Below are 20,425 nucleotides of genomic sequence, written 5' to 3'. Positions count from 1 at the left end.
TGTGCGTACAACTGTCCGCCATCTATCAAATCAGCTTGTCTTGTACAATGTAGGTTATGTTACATGTTATTCAATATTTGTGTAATGTTTTCGACACCCTTATTGTACATGTACACATTAATTACTCTGTATTATGCTGTAATGCTTATGGGCCGTAAGGCTGAAAGTGAATAAACAATACAAAACAATACAATACAATACCTGTACAGCTCAGCCTCTCACCTTGTATCAGCAGTGTTTTACCTGTACAGCTCAGCCCCTCACCATGTATCAGCAGTGTTTTACCTGTACAGCTCAGCCCCTCACCTGGTATCTGCCACGGAGAATGCTGACAGGAGATATTCTATTAACGAGTTCATTGAGAAGCTTCTTAAAAGGAAAATTCTAAAATTTCTTTGTTACCAACTTCAAAATTAAAGATTATTTTCATTATTTTTTTGCCCTTTTAGCTATATATTTAATCTAAATGAAAAGATGTGTTTCTGGAGGCCATTAGATTGTTGTATATTTCAGCTAATAGTAAGCTGTATATGAACACTGACTTGTTATGTGAAAAGGACATATTATCACAACACAAGTCTGAGGAAAACTTTTGTTGCAACCTGACTATAGACGATCGGTACGATTGGCTGTTCTCGTCTCCACTTTCATTGACATCAACAATGCCATATAGAGGCTTTAGCCTACGGATGATAATATCTTTGCTATAACTAATTCATTGGTGATGAGGTGAGGGTTGGCATTGATTGGACTCGCCAGGAGGAAGTGATTTATTGGATCAAATGAGACTGGTCACCACTTGGGGTATATGTTTTCACCAGGTCTGTCGGGGATTGAAGGGCGGTTATATAAAGGATAAACGACAGAGTTACGGAGGCTGTCATAAGTGTTATCTAAACTCCTAATATCTGTCAGTGGTAACAAAACATGTATTGGAATTTTTGTATGAATTGTTTCCTTGGTGACTACTGAAGACAGGTGCATGGGCCAGCATCATAGTTGGTAAGTAAATAAACATTTGATTTAAAATTTGGATTTTGATTTTTAAATTATAGAAAATTGAAATTGGAGAAAATAATAACCAGATTCTGTGTGATAAATACTATATAATAATGCAAAATGTTTGAATTAAAATGAAAATATTCGTTTGAATATAATAATTCATGTGATCCAAGTAAATATATAAGCAGATGTTTCTACTGAAAATGTTACTGCTGTATAAGGAAAAGGTTTTATCATACCTATTCAAGAATTTTATTAATATTATCTTTCTGTAAGATGAGATAAAAAAAAATAAAAAAATATCGTAATCAGTAAAAGTGTATTCCGTCTTTGCATATTGCATAGTTATTTTCTCTTGTGAGCAGGTATTGATTGTTACGTCATTGGTTTGTGAGAGTAACGTCATCAACTTTTGAGAAAACGACGTAATCTTCTCACACAAACCAATGATGTAACAATCAATACCTGCTCACAAGAGAAGATAACTCTGCAATACGCAAAAACGGAATATGGTGACATCCGTTTGTATAAAGAGAATTGCTTGGAAAGTTGAAAATGTTGAAAGGGGCAATAGGAATCTAACCAAACAGCTTGGGGTGGTTTACCTGTCAAAATGACCACACAGCCTCAAATTGCTAGTGTGGTACTTGACTGACAGTTTTTGTGGTACAGGCTGATAGTTTTTGTGGTATACACCTGCTCTAGGGACCAACTCTATTATAGAGACCGTGTGTGTTAAGGATCGATCCCTGTACCACTGTCACTGGGGGGTATTTCATTTTGTTGATTGTGTGGGTAATCTCCATCCACAAATTCATAGGTCCATAATGTAATGACAAGTTTGATATAAAAAAAAAATCTCCGTTGGAGTGGGTGCTCATAATCATGCACCCACAAAATGTAGTTTTGTTGGGAAACCACAAAATTTAGGCCCCGCAAAATAATCTGTTTTCACAGTAGTTCAATCACATGTTTATTATCTGACAGTAACACATACAAATCTGTCTATAACTTGATAATTTACAAATGTTTATTTCTTTACATAAAAAACCTGTCTATAAAGACCACCTGTCTATTAAGACAGTTTTTAGTGGTTGTTATAGACAGGTTTGGCAGTATTACATTGTGCTACATGTAAATGACCTTTGACCTAAATCTAAACTACCTACTACTAACTAATGGTCCAGGTTCAATCGATGCTTGACACACTTGACGGAGGAGGTAGATGTGAGTTTTAGTTCACCCGGAGACTCCCAGGTAACTTTCCTTCACCACGCATTCCTCGTGTACCGATCAGTGACAGATGACTGGTTACAGCGCCCCCTGCAGGCTATGTGATGGTTTACATCAAATCTATCATAAATATTCAGTCTAATATCTGATTAAAAGTAAAGCTACTGTAGAAATAGACTGTTGTTAAAAGTACACTGAGAAACATTTGTTTATAGAAAACGTAAGACTGGGGGGAAAATCAATTATTGGTTAATGAAAAAAACGAGTTTTTATTGGACAATTATCATGAGATGGTTGACTGCTCAAATCACTTTTCATCTGTGGTTTTCTGAACCCTAACAAAGTCCAGGGTCTGTCATTAAACAATCCTTATTATCCCTACTTTCAAGAAGTACTGGATGGGTTATTCTCTAATTTCACATATAGATTTTCCTGAATACTTAAAGTGATGCATGTTAATTTTCAAGATTGCTGCTAAGAAGCCATCTTTGATTTTGAAAGTTGAAATTTATACTCTTATCACTATTTCTAAAGAAGTTTCTGACAGCAATTTCTCTTGTATGACTATAGGGTTAGTCACAATGCACATCGGAACATTTATATTTGTGACTCAATGGTAAAATACAATTGTACCTATGTAATGATAGACCAGGGTTTGTTATAGATTATTCTTGCCTGATTCCTTCAGGCGATAAAAAACAAGTCAACCAGAAATAATCTAACCATATTTGGGCCTTTAATTTACCTATATCCAGTAGATAGAAACACCTGTTTTTTCTCACATCTACCAATGTAAACTGGTATATACTGTCACCAGAGATATGTCGGGTTACTGATCAAAAGCAGACTCTCGTTTATAGGACAGTGTCTAGAACCGTGATCAGGAGAACAGATGTTGTTTTAGCGCCATATCCCATACAGTAAACAATGAAACACTGAGATTGGTGAATTATTTATGGTTCTATAAAATGGGATTTCTTTGAAACAAGAAAAAGGGAAAAAAAAATGTCTGCCTGTTGATGAGGATTACAGATTATATAGTGCGACAGTATAATCGTCCTCTTTATAACGTACCTGCTAAAGTGCACCGGATAGTTCGTCTAATCAGAATACCATTTCATTATGCTCTCGCAACATAATGAAGAGGACATTATTTATTATTAATTAAATGTTTTCTCTTTTCCATTGGTTCCATATGTCCCTACAATATCTTGGTTAGACTCTGTATTAGGCTCCATTAATACTAGAGGTCCTGCAGTCATCACATTTCACATGTGGATACATATTGGGGGTTATATTACCTCTGCTAGATATCAAATATAGGTCACTGTGACCTATATTTTCACTTTATTGACTTAATTGAGACTTTAGGTGTTTAAGTCAAATACTAGAAGTCCAGCAGTCATTTAGCTCCATATGTGGGTACAGCTTGAGGAGGTCAACAATATATCAGATGAAGGTCACTTTAAATTAGTGACCGATATTTTCTGCTTCACCAGCTTTGGTTAGACATTGCGTTTAGCTCCAATTCTATCAAAGCTGGAGTGGGCCATATGTACGTTTTCTTCTCTGTAACCTGATGACTTTTTTTTATTGAATTGTTTCAGGAATATCAGTTAAGATTATTTTTTAACTGTTTAATTGTCTTGCATTTCATTGTCTTCAAGACCTTATGTTGTCTGCATGTGTCAAAACCTTACAGGAGACAGATCAAAGACACCAACTTAAGAAAATCAATTCTCGTGATATTTTTTTAGTTCAGTTATTTTTTGACAAATATTGTGGTTATTGTTATGTCGAAGATTTGTCAGTTTCAAATTTTTTTTGTGTGTTTTTGGATACAAATATTTTAAACATGAAAAAAAAGCTGTTTGAATGTTATAAAATTTGTTCAAATGAAATGTAAAAGACATCTGAATGTTAAAAAAAATGAATGATTTGACATCATTTTAAAAATGGCCAATTTTCCCAGGACACCATAGGGATTTACTGACATCAGATGCAGGATTTTGAGAATGATAAATGATTATACTCTGTCAATAAACTGTTGAAATGGGGGTTAGTGACTGGAAAGGAAGCGTGCAGGGCGCGTGCTCCAGTACAAGAGGATAACAATGTGATTCACAATAAAAGGGCCAATGGCTGTCGCACTCTGTGAACAGACACTACAGCAGGTCTACGCTATTCTCCAGGGGACTGCTAATATGAAATTGCCGTTTTTTACGGGGTATATGTGCACCCATGCAAATCATGCTTTAATGAATCTCCGACTTTGTTGGCTATCGATGTAATCAGGATCGTTTTAAAGTTTGAAAGCTACAGAGACAACAATGTGTTGTGTGAACAGGTGGCAGGGTGATGTTACGCCAGGTTCTCCACCAGGACTACGACTCTCAGCCATGGTATAAGGTGGGTTCTCTCCGTAACTTAGTAACAACTCTCAGCCATGGTATAAGGTGGGTTCTCCACGTAACTTAGATCAGATGCAAACAAAGAGAAAGCTGAAAATGTCACCATGCCAGCTAATTGCAGCTGTAGGAAGTCCAGCATCCTGTGTGTTAGATACCTTGAATTATAGAGGGCACATTTCCATCAATCTGGGCCACTAAAAGGTCAGGGTTATTACCGTAGATTATTTCAGATTCTCATTTATGGTTCTGTATTCTGCATTTGCGAACTGTAATTAATAATGCTGATGTCTTCTTTCATACTTTAATTGTGTGTACAATGAGGGTGCATCTTAAATTACAATTTATATCTTGTGTACAAGTTTGTAGCTAAAATGCAGCTTTAGACCAAGTTACTCCAGAAAGGATAATACAACTCAGATATGAAGGATGAAATGATTGGTAATGTAGAAACATGCCTATAAATGTGGTAAATTGTCAACATAGAAATGATAACAGGTCCTGTGTTATATTATAATTAATCTTGCCCAATTTAAACAATCTTGTACATATATTTTTGATAGTCATTACTTTTATGTTAGGGTAATCTGTGACAGTGTCTCCATTCTAATAATACATTGATCCTGTTTGCTGCCTCTTCTTTTTTCAAAAATCCATAAAATTCCTTATTTTCTGACCACAGATTAAAATATATTAACTCATTCACCCCTGAAATTTCATAATGAACTATTCCAACCTTTGAATTGGAAGAGTTCAAATGTGTCTTTAAGGGTGAATGAGATAAAGGAAACATTCAATTTGTGGCCACTTGCGTAATTGATGAACACTGGCATACAGTGAGGTTGTTGGTTGTTACACCTTTGGAGTAATATGGTATAAGAATGGGTTGGTGACATGTGAGGAAAAATATGGTAATAGAAAAAAGCATGACCAGAAGTGAAGAAAACACATTGGCGACTTAATAAGAGAAATATGGTAACACCAGGTTCAGGAGACATGGGGGAAAATATGGTAACAGAATACGATAACAGAATGGGGTGAGGAGACATGATAAATACGGCAACAGAATACGATAACAGAATGGGGTACGATAACAGAATGGGGTGAGGAGACATGATAAATATGGCAACAGAATACGATAACAGAATGGGGTACGATAACAGAATGGAGTACGATAACAGAATGGGGTAAATTAACAGAATGGGGTGAGGAGACATGATCAATACGGCAACAGAATACGATAACAGAATGGGGTACGATAACAGAATGGGGTACGATAACAGAATGGGGTAAATAAACAGAATGGGGTGAGGAGACATGATAAATACGGCAACAGAATACGATAACAGAATGGGGTATGATAACAGAATGGGGTACGATAACAGAATGGGGTGAGGAGACATGATAAATACGGCAACAGAATGGGTTGAGACATTATGAGAAATTTGGTAACAGAACGGGTTAAGTAGAAATTAGGTGATGTACATGTCTATGTACGAGGCTGGACCTATTGTATGTATTGGTTAACATCTAAACCTACAGGATAGGTCTGTGCCATCACTCCGTCAGCTAGTATCTGTATCAGACGTTTATATTCTTTATGTCTATATCAACTTTTCCTGACACAGAATATTTATAGCCCATGTCTAGACATATCTATAAAAGACTTAACTTCGAACAGATCAGGTTAGTAAAATTATGTGACAAGCAATAAAATTGAATAAAAAATTTAATCCGTTCCTTTTGAAGTTTAAGGTCAAGATGACAAATAGAAGCAGGCAAGGTTTTTAGGGCAATAAATGCTTTTTGTCTCATCTCTTCGACTTTCAGTTTATCAATACAATGATATCTTTATATCTCCATTCTACCATCTGTCTGTCTTAACTAGGATGAGTTTCCTACTAGGCTGTCACGCTTAATGTCAATCTTGTTTTTCTGTATATGCTTTTTCAAGTAAGGCCAAAAAATGAACTTCTGCTTTTAAAAAATCTCTTACTTATTTCTTTTAATTGTCTACTCTAATATTCTTTTTTCCTTAATATCAACCAGTAATGTTTAAAGTTTGAAATACTGTTTCTATAAAATCTTGGTGAAAATATTGTGCAAAATAAGGTTTGCATAACTACCTTCTGTAATTTTCTGACAGCCATGCAAATAGGAAACATTTTTTTTTTTAATGGCCATACAATTTCATACTTACCATTGACTTCTGTTCCACTACTTACTGTAAAAACACTAATATACATGAGGACTTACTTATTTTGCAGTTGTGCATCAAGCAACCGATTCATGTGGATTTAAATTGCTGAAAAGAATAACGTGTATCTCCTTAATTGTTTAAGTTTGTCCAAAAGAAATCAAAGTTTCTTGTTTCACTTGTGTTGGATAAGAGCCTATAAGCTGTTTGAACAAAGTTCTCATATTAAGAGACAATGTCTTATATCAACTCATTAACCCCTAAAATTTTACAATAAACTATTCTAACCTTTGATTTGGAAGAGTTGAAATGTGTCTTCAGGGGTGAATGAGTTAACCTAAAAGTTGAATTGTGTGAAATACATTCTCTTATTGGTTGTTCAACAGGATCTTTGTAAAATTGAAGGGAAAATGTAATCTTCAATCACTGCTTTTAATTAGTTGATGGAATTTAAAGACGTAATCATGCTTTGACACTTGATTCAATTAAATATAAAAAATCTTCAAAGGAAATCTGAAACAACTCTTTAAGGAATAGTACCTTTAGTTTGTGATAGGTATCACGCAATACAGCTACTTAGGTTTTATGACAGATTATCAAGTTTATACAATGATAGAACTGAAGTAGTGACCTAGTGACCTAGTGATCTAGTTAGTAGTTTAACACAACATTAACTGTAATTATTTTTAGATCTTCGCTATTTCGTTTTTCACTAAATGTAGTTTTTTTCTCCTAATTGAGATGCTTTCGGGAAATAAAACGTAGCTTTGATCACCAATTTTTACCTGTAGTGATTTCTGATGAATTATGTATATGGAATCGGTACAGGGATTGAAGTGAAAATGGTGTGACTGATAAATAACGGAACATAAGACAACCATCAACCTGATCATTACCGTTAATTTACTTACTCTACTCGCTTTAATTTTTTTCAATTTGAATTTTTAAGGGAATTACATTCCATTAGCTGTTGTTAAAATTACTTTCATTAATTAAATTAAATGTACTGTTTCTTGCATTAGTGCTGAACCTAACTTTGTCATATGTCATAGCATTTAAGAATCTGTAGTGCGGAAAACCTATCATGAAATACGGTACCTGTGGTTTTAGGTAGTCATGCTTTTGCTAAAGGGAAGTAACTCCGAATTTCGACTTTTGTTTTTAATTTTCAAGGGATTTTCCTTAATTATAATGTTGCATATCACTTATATTTTTCGGGATTTAATGCTAAATTGTGTGGAGGTTTGATTGGAAGATTAAATACTAATTGGCTATTTGAGCACAAAATGCTACTGGTGATAAATATATTGGCTACTTGTCAAGGAATCAGTTTCAAAATTTAAAATAGGCTTTCACTCCTTCGTTCACAAATTCAAATACTCAAGATAAAATCATGACAGGTAAACTCACAAAATAAAGATCACACAATAATGTAAGTAATTTACAGAATTGTATGGACCTGTTTTATCATAGATTAAATGTCGGCCATGACAGTATATATACACACAGCCATGACTTTGCATTACTTTATATAGATAGAGGATTTTCATTCATAAACTCTATTCAATATCATTCCCGTAAAGTTCATTGATACTCTGGTCATGTACACTGTACTTGTTCAGAGTTCCAAGGTCTGCAAATAGGATGAGGGGCAAAGTTTGCATGAAAAAATAGTCCATGCAGTTACCCCTGCAAGCTTTTCTACCCTAAGCCATTTCCAGCTTACACATGTCTCCATCCTCCGAAAAATTTAGAAGAAAAAAAATCATTTTGGTTTAAAATACAGTCAAATGGGTTCAATGTCAATGGGGAAAAATTGTGGAAAATTTAAACTTGAAGTACCTTAATTTGTTTATGGCTTATGCAAACTGCCTGTCTTCATTACGGTTTGTTTTCATGAATTCTTATATTTCATATATAATTTCATCCTACGCCATCCCCTCATTACACCTGTCTTCATCCTTCTTAAGAATTTAGAAGAAAATAATTGAAAAATTAGAATAACAAGCATTCTGTGGGTATTGATGAATCAATACATGTCCTCTACCGGCCCCCCAAACTTTAACCTTCAGATTTTGACCAAGATAGTTAAGTTGAAAACATGTCAAAAATTCAAAATAAGTAAACTTATTTTTCCACTGTCATTAAATAACATTAATGCTAGACCCCTAAAGAACCTCTGTACATAAAATCAGCATCCTAACACTATTATTAAGTGAATGGTGAGCCATTACAAAACTTCAACCCAAACTTTAACCTGCAGATTTTGGCCAAGATAGTTAAGTGGAAAACATTTCAAAAATTGAAAAGATATATCCATTTTCAATCCACAGCATTAATGCTAGACCCCTGTAGAACCTTTATGCAAATAATCAACATCCTAACATCATAATATTAAGTGTATGGTAACCCATTACAAAACTTTAACCAAAACCTTAACCAAAGGTAATGGACGGACGACGGACGGACGCAGACAAAACCTATAGTCCTACCGATGAATTCATCGGTAGGGAAAATAATAAATATAATTTTCATTTAAAATACAGGGGCAAACAGGTTCAATGTTAATCGGAGAAGAAAAAATTGGAAAAATTAAAATTTAAGTTTCTTAATTTGTTCATGTCTTATGCAAACTGCATGTCATGATTACGGCTGTTTTCATGAATTCATGTGTTTAGTATATAATTTGACAGCTCTTTATATGTAATCCAGTGTCCTTGCTTTTGAAGTCTCATTTGAAGTGATAAAAAATGTGTTACCTATCAAATAGCAGACACTTGCATGTCATAACTTTCTATGGTGAGTGTCAGATTATCTTTGAGGCCATTGAATGTTGAAGAGATAGACAATAAAATGTATATTTGTCTCGTAGTAATTCCATACTTAGCTCAAGGTCAATACACCTGGGGCCGTTCAATATGAAATAGATTTGTTATCAATAAATCAAGATATCTTAGCCAGCACTAAGATCGAGCTGTGACCACCGTGTAAAGACATCAAAGAAAGAACCCATTCAAATTTAACATTACATCTTGATTAAAATGATCAAAACGTTTATCTTGATCCCTTCCATACGAGGGTTTCTGCTGATCAATGACATTGTTATGAGTTCTAAATTGAATTCAAGCACGTTAATGTCGATAACTTCATATGATTTTGATGTTTATATATAGTTTGAAAACCCGGAGAAAGTAATCGGCAATATGGGCGGTCATTCGGTCAAGATCTTGGCAGATTTGCAAGATTTTATCTAGTTTTCATTCATTCACATATATTTGTCAAAGACATTACCTTGAGAATTGAGTTTAAGGTACTGTTTATACCCTCGTGCCTCTAACTTGTACGTGTATTAGGATAAGGTAGACAGTGAGGCACACGTTCAAAATTCTTTAATAAATACATGAATTATTAAAAGATTTTTTTTTGGCCATGTAATATTTCTTTAATTAATTAGTGTCTCATCAACTACATTTCATAGTATTTTTCAATTCAGGTTTAATTGTCGTGTTGAGCGGGACGTTAACGACCAGAATCAATCTTCTTAAGTTACAGGTTCTAGATTCTCCGAAATCAAATATCAATTTGTCACGAAAATTAATTAAATTTTGCATGAGATGTCATTAAGATGACTAAGAATAAATCAGTACATTGATGTTTGGTGACTTAGAGTCCGGTATTGGCCGTCCCCGGGGTCTGTAATCAGAGGTATGTGTTCAAGGTAAATGACCATTGCATGTTAATTATAGATTTAAAACTTACCGTTATTTACCTATCATTTACTTATGTTACCTCATCATCAAATAATCATCAAAGGATGAATAGCTTAGGCCATTTATTGATAAAATCAGGCCCAACGTACGTTTTCAATCAATCTTTTAAATACCTTTAATCGTACAATATGAGATTTTCCGGTCGAGCGAATAAAGATTTCCCTTGCGTTGCCCCCTGCAGGCGATGTTTCCTTGATGTTGGGCTCTAGTTGACATTTACGACTCAACCATCACGCTCTTGTTATTCATTTCATTCAGGACAGGAAAAAGCTGGTGACACCAGACTTGCAGTAGAGATATAGTGTCTATATAACTTAATATATGTATACATATTTGTGTATTCTACAAAGTTTGGAGTCGGGTCTGAGTTCTAAGATGTTGTAGGCAACGGTTTGGAGAAACACATGTACCTGGATTTTCACCTGTGTGTTTACACACTGTATTGATGTGTAATTCTGTGACCAGTCAAAGTGACATGCCAGCTATAACTACTAAACTCAAGTCTATACTGTAAGTATTTCACTGTCTTTAAATGTCATATAACAAAACAAGTGGCTGATTCGAGCGGGAGTTCTTAATGGGATCATTATGAAAATTGGAAAGACATTTTTTTTCTAGAAAAAATAACAAAATTGTTTAAAGCAGAGAAGCTGATACCCCAGGAAACATACTTTGGACTGTTATTAAAAAATATTCGATTTCAGATAATTAAGTGACTAATTCGCAAGTTTTGAATGTGATCATTATGAAAGTTTTGAATTTTTGTATTTTTAAACTTTATTTAATATAGGGGAACCTATACCCTGGAAACAAACCTTGGTCCATTACTGAAAAGCCTTTCTGATTTCTTAAGGTTAAAAATACTGTTATTTAATAGAAAGTTGTGAGAGTACAAATTGAATATGAGAAGTTGACACTATTGACATACAAGAGGAAATCAGGCTTAAAACGTCAATCTCCTTAACTCCTTGAGGACGAGTTCGGTAAACATCTAAAGTCACCTGACCAATATTTACCTATGATATTACTGCCGGTTAATTGTATGTGTGCTGTACATATCAATGAGGTGACAATTTCCCTGTCAGCTTTTCTTTGTAGCGGTACACCTTGAATACAGGGAGATTTTGACACATTGCTGATTATGTATTCACCTGTGCGTATGTCACTTGTCGTTACACAATTCTTAGATATTATTTTATAAGACTTAAAGATCCGGGTCATTTAAGCATGTCAAGATACCATAATTGTATTCGTCACTGCTGCCTTTCTTTATCATTCCTCCCTAGTTTAAGTCAAAATCAGAGATAGGTGCTATTTGTCATGATGTCATTACTCAGACTGCCGTACCTTCAATTATTTCCTTCGTTAATCTACGCCCACATTTTAGCTCACCTGGCAAAAATTACCTTCAAGTTTGTAATTGTCATCTATCAATTGTAAGTAACATCTACAAAACCATAAAGTCTACCGTTATGATATTTGACCTGTAACTTGCTATGGTCATGTACTATCATATTTGTTATCTATTACCTTGGCCTACTTTCAAGGTCACAGGGGTCAAATGTGGTAAAATCATCAAACGTAAACTTTTACAAAACTATTAGACCTAAAAAATAAAAAAACCGATTCACCATTGGGATGTTTCTGACTGTAAATACGATAAATTGATTATACTATTTCATTTTTCACTATACTGGCATATTACATTCTAATAAAGTGGATAGAAACAGGATTATCATGAAGAGTTTTTAAATGTATAGAAAATAGAAGATTTATGCCAAAAAATCTGTAAATTTTCAGAAAGCTTAATTTGATAAAAACTGGTTATTTGATATTTTTCTAAATATTTTAAAGTATGTTAGCTGTCTGTCTGACTCGTCAGGGAACAGCTTTATCCTGTAATAATCAATTTACTTGTCTCGTGATGAAGGAAATGGATAATGTCCTGGAAAACAGCTGATATCTCGAGAAAGAAAATTGATTTAAACTGTCAGATGATGTATTGCTACATTGCCTTGTTTTGTTTTCTAATGTAAAATGATGTTATTGAGTGTTCTGTTTGGAAATAATAAGACTTATTACAGAGAATTTGTTTTCTTAAAAAAAAAAATGGTTAAATAATACTAAATGTCTGAGAACAAGGTAAAATTCGCTTGATTTTCTTTGACGAAAGTTCATTCGTATGTTCTAAAATTCTTAATGACATTTGGGAAAAAATTAGCTTCTGAAACCCTTCCTTAACCCATTTAAAATAAAAGCAGTAATTTGAAAAAATTACTTAATTTGGGTGATTGCTTGTTTTACACCATGGATCTGACTGAATACATAAGGGTAGCCATCCAACATGGTTAATCATAGAAATTAAAAACTGGCCTCGTTGATGAACGATAGTGTCCTTCCAATCTGCCCGGCATGTCAGGAGAGGTGAAGCGTGAGGAATGGCTGCTCTAATTACTGCCCGAAACACGGCTAATCATGGAAATTAAAATTGTCTGCATTGATGAGTACGTAGCCGAGTCTGAATGATCGGCCAGTCAATTTGATGNCCCCCCGATACTTTCAAACAACTTATTTATCTGGGCAAGGCCACATTTCGTAATTGATGAAGGACGTCTAATCAATTTATTCCATTTGTTGAGAGAGTGGAGGGATTCGTTTGATTTTTTTTACCACTTGTGACAATAACAGACTTCTCCAAGAGAGATGATTTGAATTTGAATTAAGGCCGTCTGCTTGCGTCGGAATGCCAGGGGTAGAATCCCCCACCAGTGTTTGGAAGTGCCGTCCTGCTGTGTGTATTGTTAAATTACCTAATTATGTTATGTATTTTCTGTTGGTGACATTGGTCGCTATGCGTTGTTGTGTTGCTATCAGAGACAGATGCACAGCAATATTTCACAGGCGGTCCAGGAACAAAGAGCTCACAATCTCACACAAGGAATGTCTTGGAATTTATTGATTGGTGTGTTTGGGGATACTGAGGGTGACAGCCAACCGCGCCTCGCCATGCACGGGGAAAACTTAAGTCCGGGTCTCATGTGAGTTTGTCACTTGGGAAGACATCATCTTTGAGTTCATCTGAATATATGGTTTCCTTATATTTGCCGAGTTGACAAGGTTGATATTGATACACAATTCCGTCGCTGATTGTGATTTATTATATTTCCACTTGATGTTTTGTGTAGGGAGAGTATCCATCACGTGTGATTACCCTGTCTGAGGACATTACGTGGACAAACCTTCGGTAGAAGACCAGCTTCCGTAACATTGATTGTTATGACCCCAAACAGTATAGGCCCTGTCCGAATGGCTGCGTGGGTAATTGTGATTTACCAGCGTGTTCTATAAGTGCTGTCTAATAGTGATATACACTGGTGACATCTCGTGTTGACAAACTCTGATGACTTAGCGGTTAAAATTGCTTTGTGTAACCATGGATATACAATTCTTGTCATGCAGGTACGTCTGTTTGAAATCAAATAAATATGATCAATGAATTACAAGGTATACATTTTCTTGGGTGATTTATCAAATAAGTAAATAATTTATGCCTGTCGCCTGTCATTTGACTACTTTTGAAATTCATTCAAATCTCTTCATGGTACAACTTCTGTTAAGAGACCACCTTTGTTAAGAGACCACCTGTGTTAAGAGACCACTTTTAATGTTTCCCATTATAGTGATTTATTTGTTTGTTAAACCTGTCTAAAGAGAGTTAACCTGTGTAATGAAATCACTTTTCAGGCTTCCAGGGGTTACTGCTGTCATAATACAGTACTTTCTATTTGATTTATACCTTTATTGGGGACTAATCCTGCTTGCTGTAGAAACCTGACCAATCTATAAGACCAACTTGTATAAAGATGTAAACATTTTTTTTTTAATCGACAAATATCAGATGGGAATATATCAGCTAAACAATAACAGGTGGAGTAAAAAAAAAAAATTAGATAAAATCAACAATAGAGCGGGATCACTTCCTCACAGTACACATCTAGGCTTTTAATAGGTTTGTTTTTAAATGTTGGTTCATCCAGAAGGATTTAAATTAAAACTGGTCAACAACCGAACGCAATGCTTCAGGTCACTGTATTATCGTCACTGGTATAGTTTTGTTGATTGTTCATCCACAATATTTCGGGTGAAATGAAAAGTGTTCATTGTGTTATTGGCCTTTACATGTTTGGTTTATCCTGATCGTGGAAAATTTGTGTTTGCTCGGGTCGCACCATTATCTTTGATTGACGTAATTCACATCGATGCAAAGTTTGACTAGGAAGTGTTTTCTTTATTAGGCTCCCACCAGTTATACAAATGGGAATGCAGATAGGCTTTCAGTCAGTTTGATTTTGCATCATTTTGTCCAGAGCGCATCTCCCCATTAGTCTATGAATTCAAATTTGTGGATGAAGGTTACCCATGAAATCGTCGGAATTAAAAAAATAGTGATTTCACAGCAGTCGGGTGGTGTTGAAGTACATAGCTGTCAACCCTCCCCCATCATTAGGAGGGAGACTCCCTCATTTTAACCAAAATTTACCAATCTCCCTCAAAACTCCCTCATTTAAGTCCAAACTTACACTAAATTAAAAACCTCTTGTGGTCAAATGATCTCTCAGTTTCTGCAGGGTATGTGTAATGATCATAACAGGTGTGTCTGAATCAGTCTTTTTGGAGTTATTTTGATACATAAAAAGGGAAAGATAAATTGAGCAAAGGAGTTTCAGTCGCATTTCACACACTTTCTCTCTCAATGGAAATTTGGAATGAGGAAGATCTCCCTCATTGGAGGTTTCAGAGGTTGACACCTATGGTAGTGTGGCTTTATTATATGTTGTGTATCAAATCTTTTGAAGATGACATAGTTCTGTTAATATTAAGGGGAGATAAATAAATCTTTATAATTATCTCCTGTACATATGTCAGACGTGGGGAAGTTAATGGTTGTTTAGAGGTGAGAGAACATTTTAAAGGTGTGAACTGGACAGTTGAGGGAGTTCCTACTTGTCATCCTGTGGTCAGTTGAGCCAAGCTCTGGTCACTCTTCCTCATAACTGACCACTCCATCACCGAGCTCAAAGGAAGTTAAAATTATGTTAAGAAGCCTGTAATTCAGGACTAGTGGTACATTGATGTTTGTTAATATATCACCGAAGGTCATTACTGAACAGTAGAGCTCATCAGTCCCCCACCTGTATACAATCACAGGGGTCTATAGGTTAACAATCCCTCTGTCAGTCTGTGTATCACTTGGTTTCAGGGAAGTTATCTTGGATGTTCTGTCACCTACAATTGCTAACTTTTTGCATGTGAGTCATTTTGGGATAGTGGAAAGTGGCTTACTGAAATTTGGTCTTTTGTCCGACTATATACGGAGTTACAACCCTTTATTCAGATCTGATACGGAAGTTTATATAGATGTGGAAGCCTAAGGATTGCTGGCAGTACATATTTAATTATTAAGGCCTCTAGATCATATGAGAAAAGTATGCAGTATTTTAAGATCCCTCTTTGAGGGATTTCTCAGCAATTGCTTACATTTCTCCAGGTGTTTGATGGTACATTAGTATAACAAGAATTTATGAAACTGTACCATTAGAATTTAGTATGAAATTGGAATCAAGATTATAGTTTTAGGAGATCAAAACAATATCAAACTGGAGTCAATGTTGGGGATAGTCTCAATATTGACATTGATTCCTTCAAGTTGATAACTGCCTTTTGACCGTTTGACCAGCTTGAAAATTGGTCATTTGGGTCCGAAGAGGTGTTGACAGTCATCTCTCTGTTGGTCAATTTGGAGCAAGGTGCAAATGTTAGAGGTCATTGTTTGGGTCATTAACACGGAGTGGACAATGACGTCCATACCTAAAGGTGTGTGGAGTAATTATGAAGGAGTGGACAGTCGCCTTTAACCCTGTATCTCACACACTCCCACAGGCCAGCAGACATGGTCTATCTATCTCCCAGGACCTCTAGGGGTCACTCTACCACTGGTGAGCTCATTATGACCACAGGTCAGTCTTGACCATTAGATTATACACATATGAGTGATGTCAGAAGAGAACATTTATTTCTCTTCCTGCTGGATGACCTGATTCAGTTCTTAAACCCATTCACCCCTAAAGACACATTTAAACCTTACCAGATCATAGACTGGGCAAGTCCAGTTTTAATATGTAGGGGTGAATGAAGTAAATAATTTTCGTGTATTTATGGGGAAGCAAGTTGATAATTCCTGTGTTTTTTTTTTAGCTCAACTGTCACTTTCTTATCATAATTAGTCAAGAAATTAGCTCACTGTTCAGTCAGAAATATTAAAAAGAAAGTTTTTAATTAATGGAAATTTATTATAGTTTTTGATAAAAGAAACAAATTAAAAATAATTGTTTCAATTTGTTTAGATCGTAGAAAAACTTTACCAATGTTACAATCTGTTCAGATGGTTTTGGTTGAACTTTCAAGTTCAAGTTTTCAGCAAGGATTGGTCAAATATGATGTTATTTAAGACATTATGATTTGAGGTCCAAAATCCATTGCTGCCATAGCTTGGAATCGAAACCCACACCTATGAGCACATGGGGTTCTAACTCTGTCAACCACAAGACCTCCAAACAAAAACTGTATAAATATACATTATAGATTAATGGTAGACGTTTCCCCATTTGTGGCCCCCCAATCTCCGAAAACAAGAAGATATCTGATGAGGAGAAGATTTGGAGATATCTCTACAATAATTTGTCTGCTGATACTGAGGGGGATATCTTTTTGTTATCTTAATTGAGTTTTTATGGATGTTGCGGGGTCGAGAGTATATCGTAGATATAACTAGTGTTGGCAGTTTTGTCCTTTCGTTGAGGGGTTTATGACCTTGGGCACAATGGGTTGTCATATTTGTGACAAGATGAAGGCATGCAAGTTTTGTATTTTATTGTGAACTGAAACCTGAGTGACTGTGATGTGTTTAGGAGCCTTTTGGTTGCTTTATGTATCAATTAAAGCCTTCAGTAGCGACCTACACAAGCGTTTGATGTTGTCAATATTCTCCTAATAGGTGAGCTTTCAGTCAAACATTTCTGCATGAAAACATTTGATGTTTCTATCAAGGAAAATGTCTATCACAAACTTACTTGGTTTCCAGTTACAAACTTCCATAAAAGGTTACAGCTTTGAACTAGCTTGCTGGATATAGAATTTTAAAATTAAGTTAAAAGTACAATGTTCACGTGGAGCTTCGATGAACAGGTTGTGTATGTTGAGTTTGATTTTGGATTGACTTTTTCGTAAACTATAAGGTCATTGGAGTAGGAATTTTATTTTCCTTGTCATAAGCATTGCAATATTGCAACAAACTAGTCATTTAACTTAATACCTTGTACGACAATTATGAAACATGTCTTTTGAACATTAATCACTCTTATTGGCCTAAATGTTGGGGTCTTAATATACTGTGAAATCACTCATTTTCATGGTGTTTTTAATATCATTGATTTTGTGGGTTAATTTGATCAACAAACTCATAAGTTTGGATTTCACAGTAGAACTGCGAGTAAGCACAGACAACACAAATAATTGGGCAGGTGACCCCATACCTTTTTACGTCTGGTTGGCGAAATCGAACCCAAGCCATCTTGGTAAAAGATTTTCAAGACAGAACCACCCAAGTTGATATTAATTAATGGCGGCCACTTCGACCCCAGACACATATCAGAACCGCCTTGTAATGATGACATGTCTGTTCTCATTGCCTGTGGCAGACCACGAAAGATCTCATAACTATCTTCATATAATTTCATCAGCATTTAAATGTTATTTATGTAACATCACAGTTAGATAGCTATTTAATGTATAGCTGACCACCCAGGAGGTCATATCTGGAACTTTAACTTTAACTCATTCACCCCTGAAGTTTCATAATGAACTATTCCAACCTTTGATTTGGAACAGTTCAAATCTGTCTTCAGGGGTAAATGAGTAAAAGAAAACTAAAAAAGTTGTCAATATTTCAGTAGTTATGTGCTTTTTTCATAGAACATGTTAATCTTCTTTAATGCAAATTTTTACATGCTTTAAGTCTTCTTTTTTCTTTTATCGCTTTTTTATTTTTATTTTATTATCCTAAAAAAATATTAATCAGCCTTAATTCTGATCAATGGGATTGTCAAGTTGAGCATTTGGTAAATTAGTTGTTCAGTAGACTCCAAGACTGCGGTTTTACCGGATGAAGTTATCAACCCATGAAAGTGAATGATTTTAGGTCTTAAACAAGTGAAGGTTATGTAATAAAACCACCATCTTGATGAAATTAAAGGGATGGTGTTAATACCGGAGAAATGCACCAGCAGACAACTGTTGTCTAAGACAACGCTCCAGTAGACAAGGGCTGTCCGAGACAAACGCATGAATGAATCACCTAGACAAATCTCGTAACACTCTGGGATATCTTGTCCTGTCCATTTCGTTGCCATCCGTGTCCGATTTTCCAGATCCTGGAAAGAACAGTCTGCTGGTTTGTCTGGACAGTGCCCATTACCTATATGCAGCATTCCGCTGGTCATCGTCCTAGCAACCATTCATTAGGGTTTGACAAGCGTGTTGTAGAACGAAATGTTATAGCCGATACAGAGTATGGGAACATTAACACATGTCAAAGAATGTAATAGATTACTCGCGTAATGTTCTACCGAAGTTTTTAAATGTTAGCCTGATTGAGTTTTCAATTGGTTGTTGTATTTTTCCAGCACTTTTTTGCGTCTGTCCTATATGGTTGACTTAATTCAAGCTTTTGTAAGCTCGGAAAAATTATGGTGAGTGACAAATGTAAAATCAGCATGCAGTGGGTTTTCTAAGGAGGAAGAGTTCTTTTTCAGAAATATTGAAAAAATGTCGTCAGTTTCCAAGAGATTGAATAAACTGCAGTCATTTTTAATCCCTTAATTAACAGATGATATATGAATATACCCTGCATCAGTGTAAATGTAAAAGTAACTCTTAAAATCAAAGATTTACTTTATACACAAACAAGGTACTATTTAATACTTACATTGTTTGTGTATAAAGTAAAACTTTGATATTACATATTTCCAAATTGAAAAATATTCTTGAAGGAAAAGTAGCTCCTAATTGTTGAACCCTTTGGAGATCTGACAAGTCGCACCAAATGAGACAAATTAAGTTGCGGTCAACTGTGGTTGATAAACTAAAGATATTCTAAATTTAGTGCACTAGCATGTAGCTATGAACAATGTGTATCCTGAAACAAAACTTGAACAATGGGCCGGTGTTAGTACGGTATAGATAACACACAACATTGTTACTAAGGCTTATATTCCATGAGAGTTTGCACGTAGCCACAGGCTCTTGTTTGTCACAGTACCAGAAAGGTACTATGATCTGAAGATCGACACTTATCTACAACTTATTCCCCAATCATGCAGAAACGTAGATAATGACATTCTAGCTCCCCCATCTCTGTATATGACCCCTAGGAATCATTCAAGGTCATCCAATCATATTGTCAACATTTGAACAATTTTAGAAATGTTGGTGTTTTTAAAGAAATCTGTCAAATGAATACATAATATGTGATTACAGATATTTCATCTGTCTAGCGGGAACATTAGAGACAGGCATATGAGATAATATCAACAAGAAATTGTCTTGAGAAATCCTTGGAGGATAAACTGCCTCATATATAAGCGAGATGATGGTATTGACCTTTTGTTTCAATTCCATTTAATGTGATCTTCTCATTAAAACATGTAAACACTAGGCCTGTGGAAATTACTTAGACAGTTTCCTACTTTAAATGTTTT

The 20,425-nt window shown here is 35.2% G+C and overlaps 1 protein-coding gene and 1 long non-coding RNA gene across 7 annotated transcripts in view; both read left to right on the top strand.

Annotated features, from left to right (window-relative positions):
• LOC110462783 (rap1 GTPase-activating protein 1-like) overlaps nt 1-20,425 on the top strand; it is a 232,555-nt gene that overhangs the window by 163,399 nt on the left and 48,731 nt on the right. The window contains exon 1 of one of the 6 annotated variants that reach the window (XM_021516953.1): nt 10,856-11,120. The exons of the other annotated variants lie outside the window; for them this stretch is intronic. Coding sequence (XP_021372628.1) covers nt 11,056-11,120 — 65 coding nt within the window. The 5' untranslated portion in view covers nt 10,856-11,055. Of the gene's footprint in view, nt 1-10,855; nt 11,121-20,425 lie in introns of those variants that run through there. 6 annotated transcript variants of the gene reach the window in all.
• Nucleotides 5,345-5,933, top strand: LOC110462785. Its single transcript, XR_002464316.1, has 2 exons — nt 5,345-5,728; nt 5,814-5,933. It is a non-coding gene; the product is annotated as an uncharacterized LOC110462785 (long non-coding RNA).

Source organism: Mizuhopecten yessoensis, unplaced genomic scaffold (assembly GCF_002113885.1).
Source record: "Mizuhopecten yessoensis strain PY_sf001 unplaced genomic scaffold, ASM211388v2 scaffold10829, whole genome shotgun sequence".
In the NCBI taxonomy this organism is placed as follows: Eukaryota; Metazoa; Mollusca; class Bivalvia; order Pectinida; family Pectinidae; genus Mizuhopecten; species Mizuhopecten yessoensis.
This window is presented reverse-complemented; position numbering and strand designations above follow the sequence as displayed.